At 40.2% G+C, this 20662-nt stretch overlaps 1 protein-coding gene across 2 annotated transcripts; it reads right to left on the bottom strand.

Moving 5' to 3' along the window:
- Window positions 1-1836: 1836 nt before the first annotated feature.
- On the bottom strand, window positions 1837-20324 carry LOC117249650 (fibulin-1-like). 2 transcript variants are annotated; one of them, XM_033615399.2, is made up of 17 exons: window positions 20066-20324; window positions 19670-19778; window positions 18801-18936; window positions 18518-18665; window positions 15539-15601; window positions 15267-15356; window positions 13211-13348; window positions 12904-13041; window positions 12683-12826; window positions 12445-12567; window positions 12156-12281; window positions 10768-10887; window positions 10230-10361; window positions 10014-10137; window positions 6349-6491; window positions 3981-4121; window positions 1837-3706 (listed from the first exon to the last, which is right to left on the bottom strand). In XM_033615399.2, exons 1-17 carry the CDS (start codon window positions 20118-20120, stop codon window positions 3567-3569), a joined length of 2070 nt encoding a protein of 689 aa, XP_033471290.1. In that variant the 5' UTR covers window positions 20121-20324; the 3' UTR covers window positions 1837-3566. The 2 variants fall into 2 exon arrangements, with proteins under 2 accessions (XP_033471290.1, XP_078021149.1); XM_078165023.1 differs by lacking the exon at window positions 15539-15601.
- Between the last annotated feature and the right edge of the window lie 338 nt (window positions 20325-20662).

Below are 20662 nucleotides of genomic sequence, written 5' to 3'. Positions count from 1 at the left end.
TCACTTTTGTCATGCTATTTTACACCCACCATTAGCCTAATATAGGATGTTTGAGGCTGTTATTTTGGCAAGTGGGCAGCTTCCACCATGTATTTTATTGAATTAGTGTACTGTGTACCTACACTTACACTCTTAGAAAACAAGGCGTTGAGGATTGAGGTTCTACCCAGAACCATTAGCAAAGTGTTCTTTGTAAGACTAAGGATTCCCTTTTCATCTTTAGAAGAAAAGATTCTTAAAGGATTGTTGAGGCATAGGTGTTAAACGATCCTCACCCTCAATTATTCAAATGTTTACCCATATTTCAAATGGTATTTTTAAATGTAAGTGTATCTGGATTCCCTTTAATTGAATAATTTGACCTGCGTTCTGCCATAGTAGATATCGTTACCATCATTTAATGCCATACAATACCACACAGTCTTTTAATTTTTTTGTTTTTGCGGGTACCCGGTACTTGGCATTTTGTATTTAGTTCTGATTTGGAACCAAGTTGCAGTTCCTAACTCTACTGCACCATTAAAATACTATGCTGTAGTAGTTCTGATTTTACAAAATCTCTATCCACTATAAACATGATTGTGAATGATAGTGGTGTGGGTTGTGCTGGACCACATCAGCCCTGGCCCTTTTGGAGCCTCTTGAAGCCCAAGGCTGCTGAACGTGGTTCCCTTGGCCCCAGACTAACCTGTAAGACTAAAACCATGATTGGTAAACATAGACTGTATAAAATCAAATAAATCCATGGTAAATCCATAGGTAATTTAGTTAATCACCATTTTAGAGCCCTCCTGTGTGGATTTTGAATAAAACCATTAGAATATAACATGGTTCTTGGTAAAACCCCTTGTTGGTTTTAGATGTATCCCTTGGGATATAATAGGGTTCCCTATTGAACCTCTGAGTGGGTTCCTGTCAGCACCCTTAGAAGGTGGAAAGGTTATGGATTGAACCCCCAGAGAGGGTTCTGGATGGAAGCATTATACCATAGAAAGGTTCTCTGTAAAACCTATTATAGGGGGCTCTGGTTAGAACCTTTCACATATGGTTCTAGGTATAACCCTTTATGTTGGGTTCTGGGTAGTACCTTCTGAAAGGGTTTCAGGTGTAACTTTTATCAAAGGTTCTATCTGGAACAAAAAGGGTTATTTTACGGGGACAAGCTGAAGAACACTATATAGTTCTAGTTGGCCACTTTGTTTCTAAGACTGTAGACGTATCTATAATATATCATCCAGTAAGTGCTCAGATATAGGTTCTACACAGTCTGTGAGCTGCAGCTGCTCTCACATCTGAAATCCATTCACCTAAAGCAAATTTTTAAGGTCATAAGATCAATTGATTGCGACCAGACAAGCTGTGGGACAGCTGCAACAGCAAAGCCACAGGACAAGCCTTTGGGATATCCATGTAGAGTGGCGAATTTTAGATTACAGGATTTTCTTCCGTCTGGTTGTCCCCTGTGTTTTCACTGGCCAGGCACAGCACAGCAGTGGTGAAAGGCAGATCAATGCGGAAGAGAGTTGATTATGGATGGTGAGAAGTATCCACCTCAAGCAATTTGTCCACTTTAAGATGGGGTATCCGAAGATCCAAACATTCCCAGTAAAGGATTCCCATTATTCATTCCTCTGAGTGGAATAACTGGAAATATCCTCACAAAGTGGAAGTGGTACATTTTGATGGGGATTCTGGAGCATTGGGTTACAGGAAAAACAGGACATCCTATCAGATTTTAGTTATTCTGGAAACCTCAGTTATGTTAACTAGAGGACGGTTGGTTTAGTCTGCAGTGGTAGAGGAACAAGCTATTTTCAGTAAAAAACATGAGCACAATTAACCGCACAGTCTTTATTATTCACAGATGGTTGCACACTCTGTTGGTACAAAACACAATCAATGCTGAAAGCAAGTCCATAGATGAAGCGTTTTGTTATCAAATGAAGCGTGAGGCATCAAACATCAAAAAAGTTCCAGGTTGACCAACAGTTTATCAATGTGGCAATCACGACAACAAAGTCTAGATTTAAGGTAAACACAGTAGACAGTAGCCTAGTTAAGGAGATGACAGCACCCTGCTAGTCTGTTACATTATTTTATTACACTCTTGTAAAAGGAATGTAATTTTTCAACAGATCTGGGGTAGAGGCATCAAGTGAGAAATTAGTATTTGTATAACATTACATTTTTACAATGTTGGTTGGTTGGTCGGTCCAACATCACTGACATAACTAATAACCTAACAACTTTGAAGATCCCCTGACTTCATATCTACAGCCACCATCAGGTCAAAATTTCAGTTTGTCCAATACTTTGGTTAATGACCAAACACAGATGACATTTCCATCAGCCTCAGTTGTACATTGTGCTTAGTTCTAGTTAGCAAATGTTAGCATGCTAACAGACTAAACAGAGGGGGTTAACATGGTGTATACCTGCTAGACATCAGCATGTCAACATCATAATTGTGAGAGTGTGTCTATGTTCCACAGGTCCTATGTTCCCCAGTGTGTTCATGCCACTTTCTTGTCCATCTCTGTCCCTTGAAATAGGCTAGCTTTGGTTTACTCTCTGTATCAATACATAAGAAGGCGAAGAGCCATAAAGAAGTTAAAATCTAAGATTAAAATTGGCAAGTATGATTGCGTGTGAAGGTTTTGGACCCCTTTCCAAGTCTTTTCTCCTAACTTTAACCTGTTTGGAGATGGGAGTAGTCAGTCGTTATGAGTATTTTACCTTAACCTGACCTTTGACGTCTTGCCTCACCTTGACCTGCTAAAAAATCGGAATTAAACCTGGCCCTACACTTCTTTTCTATCCCTTAGTTAGCCCTTGTTTAATTCCTTAACTGGTTAGTTCCTTTTCTTTTCAATTCATTCATTCTTGTATTAGTTTTTCAGTTTCTAGGGTGGTAATTTAATTTGGAACTGTTTTCCGAACACAGAGAGAGCAACTATATTTAGATAAAGACCTTTGCCAGTGCAATTCCATCACTCTCAGAGACATGATTTTACTCCCCTAATGTAACCCATGTGATATTAAACGAATACAGAGTTGGGGAACATCTTTCCCAGGTTTCCATTACATGCTATAGACAGAGAGCTTGGGAATGCAGAACCTCAGGAACATAGGACCCTAGGTGAGTACATATGTAGAACTGGGGAACAGAGGAATGACCCCTGCAAGCATGTTAGCATACTCAAGTTAGCATTAGCTCAAAACACTGCTTTGACTGTACATTCTTAGTAGTCCAGTAGCTTTTAACAATGGGTTCTTGTTTAATCAGTGTATATTGTGTTGAAATTATAAAGACCTATTGTAAATGAATGAACTGGATGGTTTGCAAACTGTTTCTGTAGTTTTCAGTGCATCTAAAACCCTTGCATATGAGTAAATCCAATGGTTTTTTATCTTATTTATCTTACCTCACATGTAAAACATTAGCATCTGAGGTGTTTTTAAATGATGAAAACACTGAATGAAAGTGTGATGCCTCCAGATATATTTGCAAGTTATAAATTATGTGCTGTATTGCAAATGCAGTGCTGTTCACTCTTAAGCTGAGCTCAGAACCAGAACTCAGAGATGAAGACATGGATGATGACAATATTGCGATGGGAAATGATCCCTGACTTGACATAGTTCATAGCCACCTCCAAGACAAGGTCCCTGGGGCCAATGATTGGCTTTATCTGCCGAACCACACCTGAGGGATGACACAAATTTGGATTAGTGACAGAAATTCAGCTTTGGAAAAGATATGCGTAAATGTAACATCTGTATATAGAGCACAAGGACAGGTATTGTGCATGTCTGGGTCAAAAACTGAGTTCACTTTAGTATCTGTTTATCACAAGTAACATTACTGCGATATTCAACAATGTTTTGGCATATTTTCCTCCTACGATGCACGTGCTATTTAAACAAGGATTTGATAAAAGATTGACTGCGTGGTTTCAAGTGATGCTCTCTCCTCTTACCCATAATCATGCCCTGGTGAGAGCGCTTCTCCACGTCAAAGGAGAACTGGTCATCTGCAGATAGGATGTCAAAGAAAACATCGGTGGCACCGGGCAGAGGAGCAGGGTTAGTCGCCGCAAGTGTCCGCAGGAAAACTATTTCTGTTGGAAGAATTGGTTTAAAGTTTGTATTAGTCTGAGGGAAGAAAACCACAGAGTGCGCTCGGTTCTTCAAATCAGATATTTATGATATGATTAAACAATTGTTCTGTGGGTTGACAGAAGTAATTGAATCTTATGTGCTGTGGCAGGTTGGTGGGCGGAAAGTTGTATTTCAATGAGGCTGCAAATAATTTTAGACTTTGCTATTACAAGCTACTGAGTTAACTCTATCAGCTCCAGAACAGATCCTACTTGTGTTAAACAGCCTCTTCAAATCTCTTATCACCTTCACATGTGAATTTATTGCACATTTTCCCTTTCAAAATAATCAGGACTATCTGAAAATGAAGACTATTTTATGTAAAAAAAAATTACATTAAATATTTGAATTTAGTTTCATCTGGAAATCTTTGATGCAAAACGATTTTAATGGAATTATGAAATACATGTCAGATATGAGGGCAGCATGCTGGTGTGGTGGTTAACACTGTTGCCTCACAGCAAGAGGGTTCCTGGTTCAATCCCAGGAGGTAGCCCTTCTGTGTGGAGTTTTCTCTGGGTACTCCGGCTTCCTCCCACAGTCCAAAGACATGCAGGTTAATGAAATGGTGACTCTGGCCGTAGGTGTGAATGTGAGTGTGAATGATTGTCTGTCTCTATGTGTTAGCCCTGCGAAAGTCTGGCGACCTGAAAATGGATGGATGGATGGATGTCAAATATGACAGCTTATTACAGAAACTAATCCAACTAACCAGCGGAATCTGTGAGGTTTTTGGTGTAACTCATTATGGCTTTACAGCAGCCTCACAACTATTAAAACAGGCAAAAATTAATTAAGTGCAACAAGGAACATTTGCTCAAGGTACCTTTACTGGATTAGTATAACCAATAAAACGCTCTTTCCCATTAAAGGTCCAAAGAGTCCAAGAGTTTCTTGGGCAGAGGAGAAAATGGTGGGAACACAAAGAGGTCAGAGAAATATCCTCCAAACACTGAACAGTGAGTAAATGAAATGCAACAAATGAGACTGTGCAGGGAAATATTTGTGGTTGATCTCATTAGGGATACACACACATTTCCCGCCCAACAAAATAATGCTATAAGACCAGAGATAAAATGATCATAATGCTAAGTTATTTGAAAAACTGAAAAAATGCAATAGTGCAGCTGTGATGACTTGAGACTTCCATTAGCACAGTAACACTTTCACAGTCAGCAGTTCATTTCATTGCCACTGGGTGTCCACAGCTTGCAGGCTCACAAAAGGGTGTATCTGTGACAACCAATCACATCTGTTAAAAGAATGAGTCATACCTGGCAACAGGGTCAATCACACCACCTCACTAAAGTAAAGGTTTGTCTCTTCCTTGCCCAGAGTTGCTCTAAGAACTTTCCTAAATCACTCCTTACTAAAAATTTTCAGGCTAAGTTAGGAGCTCTCTGAGAGTATTCTCTAAATGTTTGTGAATACAGCCCCTGGATCTTAAGTTACCAGAGAAAAAAGAAGAGGTCAGATCAGCAAGTGCTGGGCTAGCAGCCTGTCTCCGACATGCCAAACAGCATCAAAGAAACTCTGATTTGTATCTTGAAACTGCTTTATTCAGTGTTTTTACGACTTTAAATCACTAGGTCCATTTGTTTTGGAGAGAAAGAGACCTCTGTGGATAATTCAGCTCATGGTTAAAGCCTGCTGAACATCTGGATCAAAAATAAGGTAAGGACACACTGAGATATCAGGGAAAATAGGTAAGTTGGGCGAGTGAGCCATCTGCAATGTGCCAAAACGCACAGGAGAAACACTGATTTGTATTGTGAAACTGCTTTAATTAGTGTTTTCATCAGTTTAAATCACTTGATCTGTTTGTTTTGGAGAGGAAGAGACCTCTGCAGATAATTCTGCTCTCACTAAAAAAATGCCTAAACAATGAATACCGTAGGAATTCTGACCGGGAGAAGTTTTGGCTGGTTGCAATTAGCAATCCTCACCACTAGATGTCACTAAATCCCCCTAAATTTTACACACTGGATCTTTAAGGACAATGGGAATCAACCTAAATCCAGCAGGACTAATATGGTTTAATCATGTGACACAGACGACCACAACATCTTCACACCTGCATCATAGCAGCACATGCACATTATCACATATAATGTTGAATGCATCTTGCGAAGGCCATCTGCATGCATAGTTAGAGCTTACTGTACTACTACTTCTAGCTTTTCTTACCCTCTGGTTCATGGAAGTCTCTGAAGGTTGGCAGAGAGAGGGAGGTGTGGGTGATGAGGTGGACGGGGTCGAGATTGCAGCCAATGTCGTTTGGTTGGCAGGCCTTAATGCAGCGCGCATTGACTGAAGCATCTCTCCTGAATCTGAAAAAAGGACAAACAGTGGTGATGGAAAGGAGGCAAGATGGAGGGACTGAAGGAAAAGGGAGATTTATATATCTGCCAAGGACATCACAAGGAGAAGTGTGAATTTCTCACATTCTTAACCTATACAGTACACAACAGTATTCATAAGAAAAAGCTTTAACCACAGCTCCACAGTTGAGTTGAGTGAGAAGAACCTGGCAACACCTGAATAGCCCCATAGACCTCCACGGTTAACCAAGGAACGGGTGCCTTGAAGGGGGCCAAACCCTGATTCCACAACCTAAAATCATGTTCGTGGGGCTCCTCGACGTGAAGACAGTAGTGCTTTCAAATGTGACCTCAAAAACTGCAAAGGGAGCAGAGCCGTGTAATTAGCAGCAAGCAGGTGAGTCCAAGTTGTTCGCTAAGCATGAGGCCAAAGCCACAGAGATGATTGTGTGGTATTTTACAGCAGGGGAAATGCCACACGAAGGAAAAACGGGATGGTAGAAAAACCAGGCGAGAATACGAAAGAATGAATATCATTTGATGTGATCAGTGACATCATGTACACGTGGTAAATGAAAAAAAAAATCACCGTTTTGACAGAATCAGCAGCAGAATCAGCATAAATGTTTTTCCAAAGGACTATACACTATCTCACCAAAATATAGATACTATTATTAGTGCATACAGTATTTCACTATTTTTACATATTTGAAATAATTAAGTTAGCATTTTGGAAAGTAGGTGGTTATATGGTCAAAAGATTTAAGAGGACTTTGTGTATTTCATATCTTTGCATTTTCAATCTGCTCTATATGCATTAAACCCCAGAAACCACCAGTAGGAAAGTGGAACAGTGGAAAATTTGTCTGGCTGCATTTATCCAGCTGACCAGCACAGCTACTGGCCTTTTGGTATCATTTACAGCAAATCAACTGATAACCACCCAATACCAACACTAAAAGCACCATCCATCATACGAGCTGTAATGCTGCTCCACCACTAATTGAGCCCCCACGCTGGCCGAGCCCCAGGTGCCCATAAATAAGTGCCACGCTTATTTTTCTTGCTATCCGCTACGGCAAGACTCGTTTGATCCTATGGTGAGGCCGCTTGGAACAGATCACTGGAAACATTGCTTTCAACATTACAAATGACCACAGCGGAGGAAGCACGAGAGTGGTGGCAGAAAACCATTGCCGGTGTGTGTATGTGTGTGTGAGTGTGTGTGTGTGTGTTTCTGCTTAAATATTAAAAGAGACATTTTTATCTGTCATTTTTTTTATTCCAAAGACAAAGAAAGTACACATAAAGGGAAGCTGCCACACAGACATGAGGTTGAATGAGCTGCAATCAATGCAAATAAGCCGCATGAACAACTCTGTCATGGTGTTGTAGGGACCCTCAACAGCTAATGGGCCCCATCTAGTGGTATTATGTGCTAATACACTTAATATCTACTGCTACAGCATAAACTAGAATAAATAATATGTAAAAAAAAAAAAAGAAAGAAAGAAAAAAAAGGCTTTTAAGGTTAAAACAGCTGAAAACAAGGTATTGCTTTGAAGACAGGCATCTCTAAAACCACATTACCAATACAAATGCAATTCTATTCGCAATTCTGGCTTGTTGCTTTGACAACCAATCATACACTGTAAAATTAATTGTTTTACACAAAAGGAATTGTTTTTTGTTGTTCTTCTTTTTTTTTGGGGGGGGGGGGGGGGGGGGGGTATACCTACTCACTTTCTTGCTGAGAGATAGATGAAATATGGTAAATATGAAGCTCCAGCAGCCAGTTAGCTTAGCTTAGCATAAACACCCCAAACAGCTAGCTTAGCTCTGCCCAAAGGTAACAAAACCGGCCTACCCGCACCTGTAAATCTCACTAACTCTGTATCTCCTTTGCTAGAGTTTTGTGTTGGACTATTTCTAAGCTAGGTGCAGTGACAAAGCCAGGCTAGCTATGTCCTTGTTTCTGAGCTTTATGCTAAATCAAGCTAACCGGCTGCTAGCTGTGGCTTCATTTTTAGCACACAGAGGAGAATTAAGATATAGCCTAAATGTTAGATACTTTTTTTTTTTCAAATAACCACTCAAATTCAATAGGCTTCTGTAGCATTATTTTAGTTTGGCTCAATTATGGTGTTGCCCCTTGTTAACTGTAGAGTGGTGCAGGAATGAGTCCTAAAACCTAGCAATTAATTAGCATTTTAGCACTCCCAGCTCCTTCGTCTTAAAGTCAATGGATGTCTTGGATGGGTTTTTGCTTAGATGCCTGAAATAAGGTCTGTGGTGAATACAAAGCTTAAGAGACTAACATGTTTTGCGGCATAAAATACATCAGTAAATACCCCACTCCTAAAATTTGAAGCCTTTGCATGTCTTAAAAAAGTGCTCACAAGTGGCTAAATGAGACAGACCACATCATCATGCCAAAAACATCTGCCTTGTTGCGGTGGTGACGTTTAAGTCATGCGACCGCGATGTAGTACGTTTATAGCTTAACGTTACCTATTTACGTCGGGCAATTGCATATATGCTTCAAAAATCGTAAATGCTGTGTTCATTTGTGAAGTTTATTTTCTGCAATAATCCAAAATCCAATGGAAAAGTCCCACTAGATTTTTGTTGAGGGAACCAGGGTGACGCTAACTTCCTTGTTGGCCTACAAATAAACGTCATTCCTGCAGCACTCTATTAGTAGTAAGGATAGATGTAAATGTAGTAGAGGGAAGGCTGGAGCTGTGATTCCTGTATAAAAAAGGGTGGCTCAAATTGGAAACCACATAGGCTACAGGACTGGGGAGGACTAAATAACAATAGACTTAAAACAAATACTGTACATTTCACAGCCTTCTAATATGGAAATGTGACAAACACAGCGATCTTGGCCATGTACAGATGTGCCTTTCCATAGCGAATCAGCTTCATCTCTACGGTCAGGAAAAAGTCCCGGGGTTGGGATAAGGTTCGGCGCAGTGAAATCTCTCCTCCATGAGCATGTTGTGTCATGCCGAAGTATCCCTCCTCGTCACCGGAGACTATGCTGATCAGTATTTTGTCTCCTGCCACGGAATTGGAGGGCCCCATCCGGAAAACATCAGCGGGGACGGGAGTGTTGGTGGGGAAGCTGATGTTGTAGAAGGAGATTCTCAGCGGGAACGAGAAACACGACGCAGGATCCCGCGTGAACTCGCAAGTTACGCGCTCGCAATGACTGAAAGGGAAAAAATGAAATGCGCATTGGACCGAGGGCAGAGACTGCTGCATACATGTGTAGAAAAAGAGGTAAAGGACAGAGAGAGGCATAATGGACGTAAGCTTGAAGGTGAGAATGGAATTTGTGACCGAAAACTGCAGGCAAATGTCAACAGCAGGCCAGAACAGAACAAGCACATCAAAGACAATAAGTAAAGTAAGAAAAAGGGTGTAAAAAAGAAATAAGGAGTCTTAATACTACACTACAGCTGAGTAAGATGCATTCATGCTCAGGTGGAAACAATCAACCCTTTCATTTCAGCCAGTTCTCACCCCTGGGCTGCTTGCCGAAAGTTTGGAGGACACCTGAAGGACAGACAACGAAATCCACCCTGGATGTTGAAGCAGCTTTCAGACACAGAACAAGTATGGCTCCCCGCTGCACATTCATCAATGTCTGGAAACACAGGGGGATGCAAAGGTTAGACATTTAATAAAAGTACAAATCCGTTTTGACTGACAAAGGTTAGCAAAGGTTTGTCTACTGACCTTGGCATGTGCGTCCATTGTGTGCGAGGGTGTAGCCTGTCGGTGGGCACGTGCAGTAAAAACTTCCTGGGGAGTTGGAGCAGCGGTAGGAACACACATGACCTCCAGTAGGCAGAGCGCACTCATCAATATCTGCAAGTGGGAAAGAGTAAAAGCCAGTTGGTATGTGACCACCTACAAGTTGGTTTGATACACCACTTAAATCGCGTTTAAACAACTCGGAAGTTGAAAGTTTCGGACTTCCTACCAGGAAAAGTCCAATGAAACACCACTTAAAGTCAGAGTTCCTACTTTTAAAATCACCAATGGTAGCAACCATGGAAGTGCACATAATATACCATTAACTAAAAGACAACCTGAAGTATATTTGCCTGTAATAAATTAAAGGATCTGTTAGATACGATTTCAAATATAAAAGTGTTTACATTTGGCATCTTGCACCTGAATGCCTGAACGTCAAGTTGGAAATTTCAGCTGGGAAATTCCAACCCTTGACTTTGACTGGTATGCAGCATATCACCATAAAGGCCAACAGTACCTTCACACGTTATCCCATCGATGTCACTCAGCTGGTAACCACGGCGACAGTAGCACTGGTAGGAGCCGTAGACATTTGCACACTCCTGGCTGCAAGGGTTGGCTTCACACTCATTGACATCTGTTGACATACAGGCAGATAGAGACCTCAAAATGTGTCATATATGGGTTCAAAAAGATCAAGTCTTTGACACAGTTTGGGTTGTAAGGTACAACTGAGATATTGTATATCTATGGAAACCCATTTCAATCAGTGTAAAAAAAACTGTCTTACTTCTCAAAATAATTACGAAGTATCTCAAAGTAATGACTTATCTGAAGAGAATGAGGTACTTTCTTAAAATAATGACTTATCTCAAAATAATGACTACTTTAAAGTATTGACCTCAAAATAATTACTTTCTATCTCAAAATATTGACCTTATCATCCTGAAAGAATGTGGTAGGATATCAAAATTATGAGATACTTTACAAACATAAGTATCTCAAAATAAAGCGACGATTTCTCCAAATAATAACTTACTTTAAATTATGACTTAGTTTCTCAAATAAATTACCTAATTATATAAAAAATAATGAATTATTTTTTAATATAATGAGATACTTTCTCAAAATTATGACTTAGTATCTCAAAATAAAGGAGTTCACAAAATAATTATTAATAATAATTATAATATATTATAATTATTATAATATATTATAGATCTTATTATTATTAACAATAATTATTATAATTATTATAATATAATATATATAATATTGTTATAAAAATATACTTAGAAAATACTTAGTATCTTAAAATAAAAAGAAGATTTCTCAAAATAATGAATTAGTATCTCAAAATAAAGAGGAGTTTACAAAATAATGAGATGTGTACTTTAAAAAAATGAGTTAGTATCTCAAAATAGAGAAAAGATTTCTTAAAATAATGAGATACTAGCTCAAAATGGTGACATACTATTTTAAAAATAATGACTAGTATCCTAACATAATCAGATACTTTCTCAGAATAATGTGTTAGTATCTCAATATAAGAAGCTTTCCCAAAATAATTAGACACTTTTTTTAAAAAATAGTTAATTAGTTTCTCAAAATAAAGAGACATTTTTTTTTCAAAATATTGACTTCATATGGCAAAATAATGAAAAACAAAACTATTATTTTGAGATACTAAGCCAATGCTTAAGCTAGGTGAGTCATTATTTTTGAGAAATAATCTCAGTATTTCAAGATAAGTCATTATTTTGAGACACTAACTCATTATTTAGATATATTTTCTCATTATAATGACTGACAGGGTTTTTTTTTCATCACACTGGCAGAAATGGGTTTCCATATATATTTATAACATAAGGCTTAACGAATTGGTGAAATGAGGAGTGATTTTACCTTCACAGTTTCTGCCATCATGGGACAGTCTAAAGCCAGTGGTGCAGCTGCACTGGTAGGACCCTTCTGTGTTGTCACACTTGTGGGCACAGAGTCGTCCAGGATAATGCCTGCACTCATTGATATCTAAGGAACACGGGACAGACGATGAATCTGAGAGTCCAAATCTACTAGTTCCACTTCACACTTGTCCTGTGCCACTTCTTCCCTTAAAATACGTTCTTTCATAGCTGATATGCATAAAATATTACAATTGAAACAAAAATATAGTGATGAATGTGTACAGCACCTTCACACAGTCTGGTGATACTGTTGAAGATGAAGCCAGTTCTGCATTCACAGCGGTAAGAGCCCACCAGGTTGACACAACCGTGGCTGCCACATACATTTCCTGTTCGACACTCATCCACATCTGTAACATGAGGGGGAGGCATCACATATCTTTAATTGAAAAGGGGAATTAAAGTGAAAAACACAATATTGAAGACTTTACAAACAGTAAAGTCATTTATTATGACAGTATCTACCTTCACAACGTGTGCCGTCCTCAGTTAGATGATAGCCACGTCCACAGGTGACCGTGTTCCTGCGACAAGTGTAGGAGCCCACTGTGTTGATACAAGTATAGCCGGGCAGGCATGGACCAGCATGGGCCAAACACTCGTTTACATCTAGTGAGAGAACACATTTAGCCAACCTCACCTTTTACCTGTGAATTATTCATACCTGATTGTGACACTGAACTCACCAATACAGCTGCCGATGGCGTCCTGAATGAAACCATCTGAACAGCTCTCCTTTGGGTGGCAACGAAACGAGCCTGCTGTGTTGGTGCACATAAAGTCTGGTCCACAGTTATGGCTCCCTAACGTGCACTCGTCTATGTCTGGAACAGGCAAGGAGGAAAAAATGATTGAAGCATAAATAAAGTCTGCATAAATATTTTTCTTGCATGAAATACTGTAAAAAATATGACATGTCTTGGTTATTTATACGTCTTGGAGTCAGGTAACTAAAATTGTAGAATCAGAAAGGATTTTTTTTTGGCTTGTTACCTTGGCAACTGTTGTCCTCTTTGAGTTCATACCCGGTGCCACAGCTGGTTTCCCTCTGACAGCGAAAGGAACCCTCTGTGTTGATGCAAACTTGGCCAAAGATGCAGTTGTGACTGCCAGTCAGACACTCATTGACATCTGAGGGGAGAGACATACACTCAGTGGCCAGTGGTCAGTGATGTCACATTTTTGACTACAGCCACTTAGATACTCAGGTGCAGCAGTGCTATGAGTTAAAGAGGTTCTATGTTCCCCAGCTCAATATTCTCCTCATATGACACATTAAGGAGACCTTTCAAAGGGTTTTATGATCTCAGCAGTGGTTTTTCAATAGGTCAGATGTTCAGTGTATGTCTCCCTGGATCAATATATTGAAATCACCCACCTACAGCTTATAGCCTACTGAATCCGATGCCCTTAAATTTGGGGGCAACACCGTTTTCTTGACTTTAGGCATTGATATCACTACAGTGGCTGAACAGATTTTTATAATTCAAACTGCATTTGAAATGTCCATAACCCTTCGTTATTTTGCACTTTGAACTGCGAAGCTAACCTTTACCAATCTCTTGCTATAGTAGTTTATATCAAAATACATCGGACCCTGGAAACAGATACGACCCCAATGAGGATACTTATAGCTCATGTTCACCATGTTAGTTTAGCGTGTTAGCATGCTAAGATTTGCTAATTAGCACAGCGGCTGATGGAAATGACATTTGTTTTGCAGGTATTTCGGAATAAACTTAAGTATTAAATAAATACAATTTTGAAATAATCACTGATACCCCTTTCCCACCAACTTCCTTTCAGGATTCTTGGAACCTTGGTGCTATCCAGAGCAGTGGTTCCCAACCTTTTGCTTGAGGGACCCATATTTTTACCATTGTAGACTTTGGTGCACCCCCAACACGTTATACACGCCCATATCCTTGCGATACATAGTTAAAAATGTTTCCATACTAAGTTTTTTTTAATATGTGAATAATCCTTTAATATAACCCTTTAATTTTTTTGTTTTTGACACATAAATGAATTAAAATTTTGATAGATAACATATTAAAATCATTACACCCCTTAAAATCAAGAGGGCTTTGCAACCCCCACTTGTGGCTCTTTGGCGCCCAACTAATGATCAACTAATAATGAGACCACTGCATTAGATATATACCGTAAAACTTCAATTAAAAGCTTAGTCCCAATTAAACGCCCAGTCCTTTTACTAGCCCAGTGTGGCTACACATTTTGACAAATAAAGGCCTGTCTCAATTAGAGGCCTGGTCTGGCTGCCAAGCAGTTCATTTTTTTCATGGAAGTTCTTCAGATGTATAAACTTGGGTAGTTTGCTACCTCTAATTATGTGTCCATTCCTCGATTACCCTGTAAGTTATTCATATTCCTTTAGTCCGCAAAGGTCCTCAGATCAAAAGAGTCAAAAGGGTTTTTCATAAAAGTTAATCCAAGTTGTGAAAATTGTTTTAACAGGATAAAGTGGTGTTGTGTCAATGTGCCGGGTGCCAAAATCCTCGAGTGCCGTAACTTCTGATGGGCTGTCTGTCGGAGCTAGATCAAATTAATGATTCATAATAATAGATCTGAAGCCTAATTTTCACATGAGTAATATGGGTTTAAATAAACAATTTCATTTTAATTCCTGATCTATGCTGTTTTGTGTAAGAGGAATCAAAGGCCTGTCCCAAATATAGGCCTATTGATTTCAGTGATTTAAGCAAAGAATAGCCTGGGCTATTAATGGAAGATCTGCAAAATTTTTTGGTTCTATCTGGGAACCAACTTTTTGGGTTATGAACCAACTTATCTTTGGTTGAAATACTCCCAAAGCTTCAAAATTAGGTGCAAGGACTGGAACAGAACCAGTTCTGTGTTGATGGAAAAGGGGTACAAGTGATTACAATTCATCCTGAAGAGGTACTATGGATTTCTGCAGATATTTCAGTCTGGACCAAGCTCCCTAGAAAGTCATGCTGCTTAGAAGGGTGAAAAATCCTGTGTTTATGAAGTAAGTAATTTAAGTCATTTATTTTACGTTACTTACCCTGACAATTAACTCCATCCGTTTGCAGCTGATAACCATCACGGCACACACATGTACCATTACCCTCACACAACTGGGAACACCTGGAGTCTGAAAACAGCAGAGAGACACTTGAAGAAGTAGTCATCACAGTGTACAGCCGGTGTGTCCTACATCACAGGAATCATGTCACTGGCTGATAGAGGACAAATCTGCCAAGAGTCTAGCCCTTAAGCTTCTTACAGCTCTCGATATAACAAAGGAGATCACATGAAGGAATGAAGGTGCCAAACCTCTACAGGGGTCCGATCCCTCTGGGGGCTTGGCAGTAACGTTGGTCTCAGGCTTTTCTGTCACTGGTTCAATGGGAGAAAAAGCCTCATTAAAACCAAATATGACTCTTTTTTTTGCTAATAAAGACAACCAAAGTCCCTGAATAACTAAGGAGCACAGGGTCAAACTCCACTGGCATGCTCTCATTACTCTGGCCTTGGCTTTATATCAGCGAAACACTGATTTGCTTTTCTTTGCAAATAAATGGAGTGTTTTTGCAGCTCTGTCCCTCCAACGTGCCTGCATTTTTCACCTGAAGCCAGCTAGGCAACAAAAGCTACAACACCAATTGGCCCTGAGTTACCATTTGGCAAGGTGTCTACAGATTAGCCTTGTGAATACCAGTGACCCAGGCTGTCTGCTTCTCTGTCTGTCTGTCTGTCTGGCACAAATGTGCCCTACAGCTGCCGCATCAAAGCTGTTTATCCAGTTTATGAAAACGAAGCCACTGTCTTTGCTTAAGGTAATGCTGCCTGTTTTGATGTGATGAACTCGTGCTGAAAATTGGTATCATGATTTGTTCCCAGTACTATGAAATGTATGAACCCCTTTTTGACAAGGTAGCCTTTATAGTAATTTATCTTACTATATAATGACGAAAACTCTGTCTGTGTGTGTGTGTGTCTGTTCCACGTTTTTCTCCTCACTGACTTGGTCAATCCATATGAAATTTGGCACAGTGGTAGAGGGTCATGGGAGGATGTGAATGAAGCAATATTACATCAACTGGCCAAAGGGGGGGCGCTATAGCAACCGATTGACATTGCAAACTTTGAATGGGCATATCTCATGCCCCATTTTGAATTTTTTGAAAAACACTTAAAATCTTCCTAGGAAGTTTGACCGATCTGCATGTAACTGGGTGAACATAATCTAGGGACCAATATCTAAAGTTCCCTCTTGGCAAAAGTTGGAAAACTTACTAAAACTGAGCTTCTATAAGGCAATGAATATTGCGGAGGGTGTGGCTCATCACATAAAGGTGTATAACATCTCAAGGGTTTCACCGATCACCACACAACTTTGTAGGCATATGACCACACATAATCTGAGGGGACCCCTCCATTATTGACCCCATCAAACAAAATGGGGGCGCTAGAGAGCTAAGTTCTTATCCAGGCCTAACCGCCATATCGATTTTTACTAAACTTGGTAGATATGTAGAACAGGACGCCTCAAGGTGACTGGAGAAATTTAACTGTAATTGGCAACTAGGTGGCACAATCAATCGCTGTGGCTCCCGCCGAATGTTGGTGTTTTTTTTTTCTAATTTTTGGTATGACTAAGTCATGGTATGGTATGCTGTACATAATCCCGGAAACTGTCAGTGTGTCATTCTGTCAGTCAGTCAGTCATTCTACCAGTGCGCCCCACTTTTAAGTCAATACAACATATAAACACTTTAACTATCTGCCTTTCAACGTGCTACCTCAACTACTAATGTACAGTTTTAGCCCACTAACTATCCCACTATTGGCAATGGTACTACTGTACTTTCAATAAAGCAATCGTACTATCAAATTCACAAAAACTCTGTCTGAATACATTGCTCTTGCATTGCTTGGGTTCAGTTGACTATTTAATCTGCAATTTCCTATGACCTGTATCCCAAACACACACCATGTGGAACTGTACGTGGGCAACTGTACACTCAATAGGTATGGACTAGTTCTACGTTAATTATGCAATATCAGCTATTTTTACACATCAAAATGTATTACAGGCAGTGCTGTAGTCAAGACCACCTAAACCATGACCAAGTGTATCGAGACCAAGACAAGACCAGCGCGAGTCCAACGCTGTATGACACATCATTCCCATAAAACACTCACAGAAAACAAATGTAGATTTGTCATCATTCACTTCTTTTATGCTGTATATACGGTGTATGTGTGTATGTATAAGTGTTCCATAAGAAATGCCTTGATAAAATAATTAAAAGACATCTAAGAGGTGAATTTTATGTGTGGGAACTTTCCTTTGTTGTCACTGAGAAAACAAATACAAATACTAATGAGCTGAAATCAACTACATCTGTATTCAACACTCCTTTTTTACAGGCAGTAAGTTTAGTGATGTTCCTGCAGTCGTGGTCTTGATCGCTGAGTTCTCTTTCTCTGTAACCCAGACCAAGATTGTGCAAAAACGTGGTCGAGTACAGGACAAGACATTCGAAAAGAGGTCACAAGACCAAGACCAAAATCTGGTGGCGTACCCACTACTTGCATAGCACATCCGAATAACCGACTGAACTGTCAGTGGGTGAGATGCACTGTAGGTAATGTAGGCCCAAGGTTTTTACAAGGAAGAAAAAGGCGTGTAATTAAAAATGTACTTATCAATTTGCGTCCCTTTTTTAAACTACCCATCCTGATTCAGCAAATATCATAGGAATGCAATCCTAAATTGGTCGAGTACTACTTTAACAAGGACAGAATCTTGGGTTGCCAGGTTGTGAAAAATTTCTTTAGCTTGTCCTTAGTCTCTCCACATTGTAAAACTGCATTTATAACTGTTGGTAATCTGCTGGCAATTGGTCATAGGTTCATCAATTTCTAAAAAGCCATCAAGTCTGCAGTTGTACGTGTTAATAAGAGGATGCTAATTGGTTTTTGGTCCAGATCATCTGCAGCCCTTATCCAGAAATAAAAGATCCAACAATGACATGAGCTTTTACAAACTGGCAACCAAAAAGTTGATCTCATCTATGGATTATAATTGATCTATAGAGCATTAGAAAACTTTATTACCCTTGATAAAAACTTTTTAGAAAGTGGCACCGAATCATGCTCTAAGCCAATTAGCACCTAATGTGTGCAAATGTATACTGATTGTTTTGAGTGTCGCTGACAGCGTTTGGTTTTTCTTCCATGATAAGACAGAGTGGAGTTAATCAAGACACAAAAGACTGAAAGCACAAGACTGTTAATCTCTGTTACCGTTTGGTTCTGTTTCCTCTGTTGTGTTTCTGCCACAGCAGCTTTGAGCTGTGTGCGTGCATTGTCTCCCCAGCAACAAACCCTGGAGCTCACAGCCGGAAGCCTGGCTTGCTGTCATCAGGCCGAGCATGCAGCAGTCACAACACATCTGAACGGGAGACAGAGAGGGTAAAACAGGAAGACAGAATCCCAGTGTGCATTGATTTATAAAGGGCTAAGTGTCTGTGTGGAGCAAGGACATGTGTAAAGGTTGCAGATATTGACATCAGGAGAGGAGCACAACCTTAGAGATTTTTGTTTCCCAAGGGTCTCCTTGGAAGAAGGGCCTCTCACAGGCCCCCTGCCCCTTGGCCATCTTGATGCCATTGTCACAGAGTTGGTCTCCTACTGCGGCTGCACAGCACTGCTCCTGGGCGATCCTGCAAATAAACAGCAGAACTTTACTTCACCTAGAACAGAATCTTTGCTCGGTGGGGAAAGAGCTGGATAAGAGACGTGGAGAAATGCTTGTTATTTACGTTAGATACAATCAGCTGACTGTGGGTGGATTTGTGGTGTAATATGCTGCATATTTACTTCCAACAATAAGTAACCTATCTTAGTTTAAATGCCACTGTAACTGTCAGACGCTACTTTAAAACTTTTGAATCTATTCTGTTTATAAAAAGTCTCTCTCTCCCTGGCTTCCCTCTGCAAATGTTCCCTCCGCTGACCTCCATGTGTTGACCAGGTGTTCCTCTATTTCATCAATCACCACCTCCACGTTCTTACAGTCAAACGGGCTTTAGTGTTAAAAATGCTCCAGGGGGCCACTTAACGCCTGTACTTACTGCGTAGCTACTCCCCTGTAGCAGGATGAATGGTTGAGGGCTGGGGAGATGATTTGGGACTTGCTACCCCGGGGGTATTTCCTGCTTTTAAACATACCGTCACAAACTCTAAACACATTTCCTACTGTAAAATCCCACACCATCATTTGAAGATTGTTTCTAATGTGACACATATTTAGATCCCCAATGACGCTGATCACCAAAAGCAAAGTTTTCATAGATAAACACAGCAACCATCATGCATTCCCTCTGTGCTGACCCTCCCGTGGTCCCTGTGCCACATTTTCAGACCCTCTCCTTTGAGAAACCAGGTGTTGCCTACCTGCAGGTGTGGGAGGAGGAGATGAGGGGGAGGATTGTACAATCTTGTCCTCCCAGGGCCCGATCCCTTCCATCCAGACAGCACTCTTGTACAGTAGGGAGCTGAATCTCTGTAGATTTGGGAAGAGGGCGCAGGGATTAGAAATAGACAGCTGAGACGTGATGGAAAAAATAGCATGGCTGCCCCCCGAGTGCCAGTGTCTGAGTCAGATTTAATTAAAATGAGCTCACACTCTGACAGGACATTGAAAATAGTAGCCTGCAGGATCTCACATTAGGGTATAACATCCCCCAAATGAATAAATAAGTGCGTAAAAGTGGTTCAAATCACCAAACCAACATGGTCTCAAAGCGGATTCAAATTACGCAGCTCAGTGCCAAACTTTTGCGCACTTACCTTGTCCATGCAGAACTCCATACAAAGAAAACAAAAGTAGTGTCCACTGTGCCATCGGAGTTTCTTCTTAATATTTCCTCCTCTGATCGTCCTTATATTAAACGACTGAGCTGATCGGCGGCTGAACTGCAGCAGTGGACTCTGTGTATGTGCGCGTCTCCTGTGTGAAGGCGCACCGTCAAACAGCAGAACATCTCAGTCGAAGCAGCCGGAGAGGAGACACAGATTGTCCCTGTGAGGGTTGAGATTAGAGGGTGGTGAGGGCGGGGTGGAAGGAGCTGTGTTTAACTGTCAGTCTGGGCTACTGAATAATTCAAACACGACAGATAATTGGATTTATTTGACGCGACAATGCGCCAACACTGGGCGAGTCCAAAGTAGATGTTGACAGGGAAGGAGATAAATAACACCGGAGAAGAAAAAGTGCAAAAAGCGCCTAAGACAGTTAAAAAAACAAATTAAAAACCAAATAAATGTAAAGTCAGTGTGGCCTACAAAGTGTTTTTTCCCCTTATTTGACAGTGCCTGGTTGAAATTTCAAAAAGCAAAAACTTTAGATGGAAGTATGAAAACTTTGTGTAGCTTTAAAACTGTGAA

This window comes from Epinephelus lanceolatus, chromosome 23 (assembly GCF_041903045.1).
Source record: "Epinephelus lanceolatus isolate andai-2023 chromosome 23, ASM4190304v1, whole genome shotgun sequence".
NCBI lineage: Eukaryota > Metazoa > Chordata > Actinopteri > Perciformes > Serranidae > Epinephelus > Epinephelus lanceolatus.
This window is presented reverse-complemented; position numbering and strand designations above follow the sequence as displayed.

Excerpts from the sequence above, each read along its gene's own strand:
- LOC117249650 (XM_033615399.2), bottom strand. The coding sequence starts at position 20,120 with ATGGCACAGTGGACACTACTTTTGTTTTCTTTGTATGGAGTTCTGCAT. Across the intron at positions 18,937-19,669 it reads TCCTCCTCCCACACCTGCAG|GATCGCCCAGGAGCAGTGCT; the intron begins GTAGGCAACACC and ends GTTTATTTGCAG. Across the intron at positions 10,362-10,767 it reads CGATGGGATAACGTGTGAAG|ATATTGATGAGTGCGCTCTG; the intron begins GTACTGTTGGCC and ends TCCCACTTGCAG.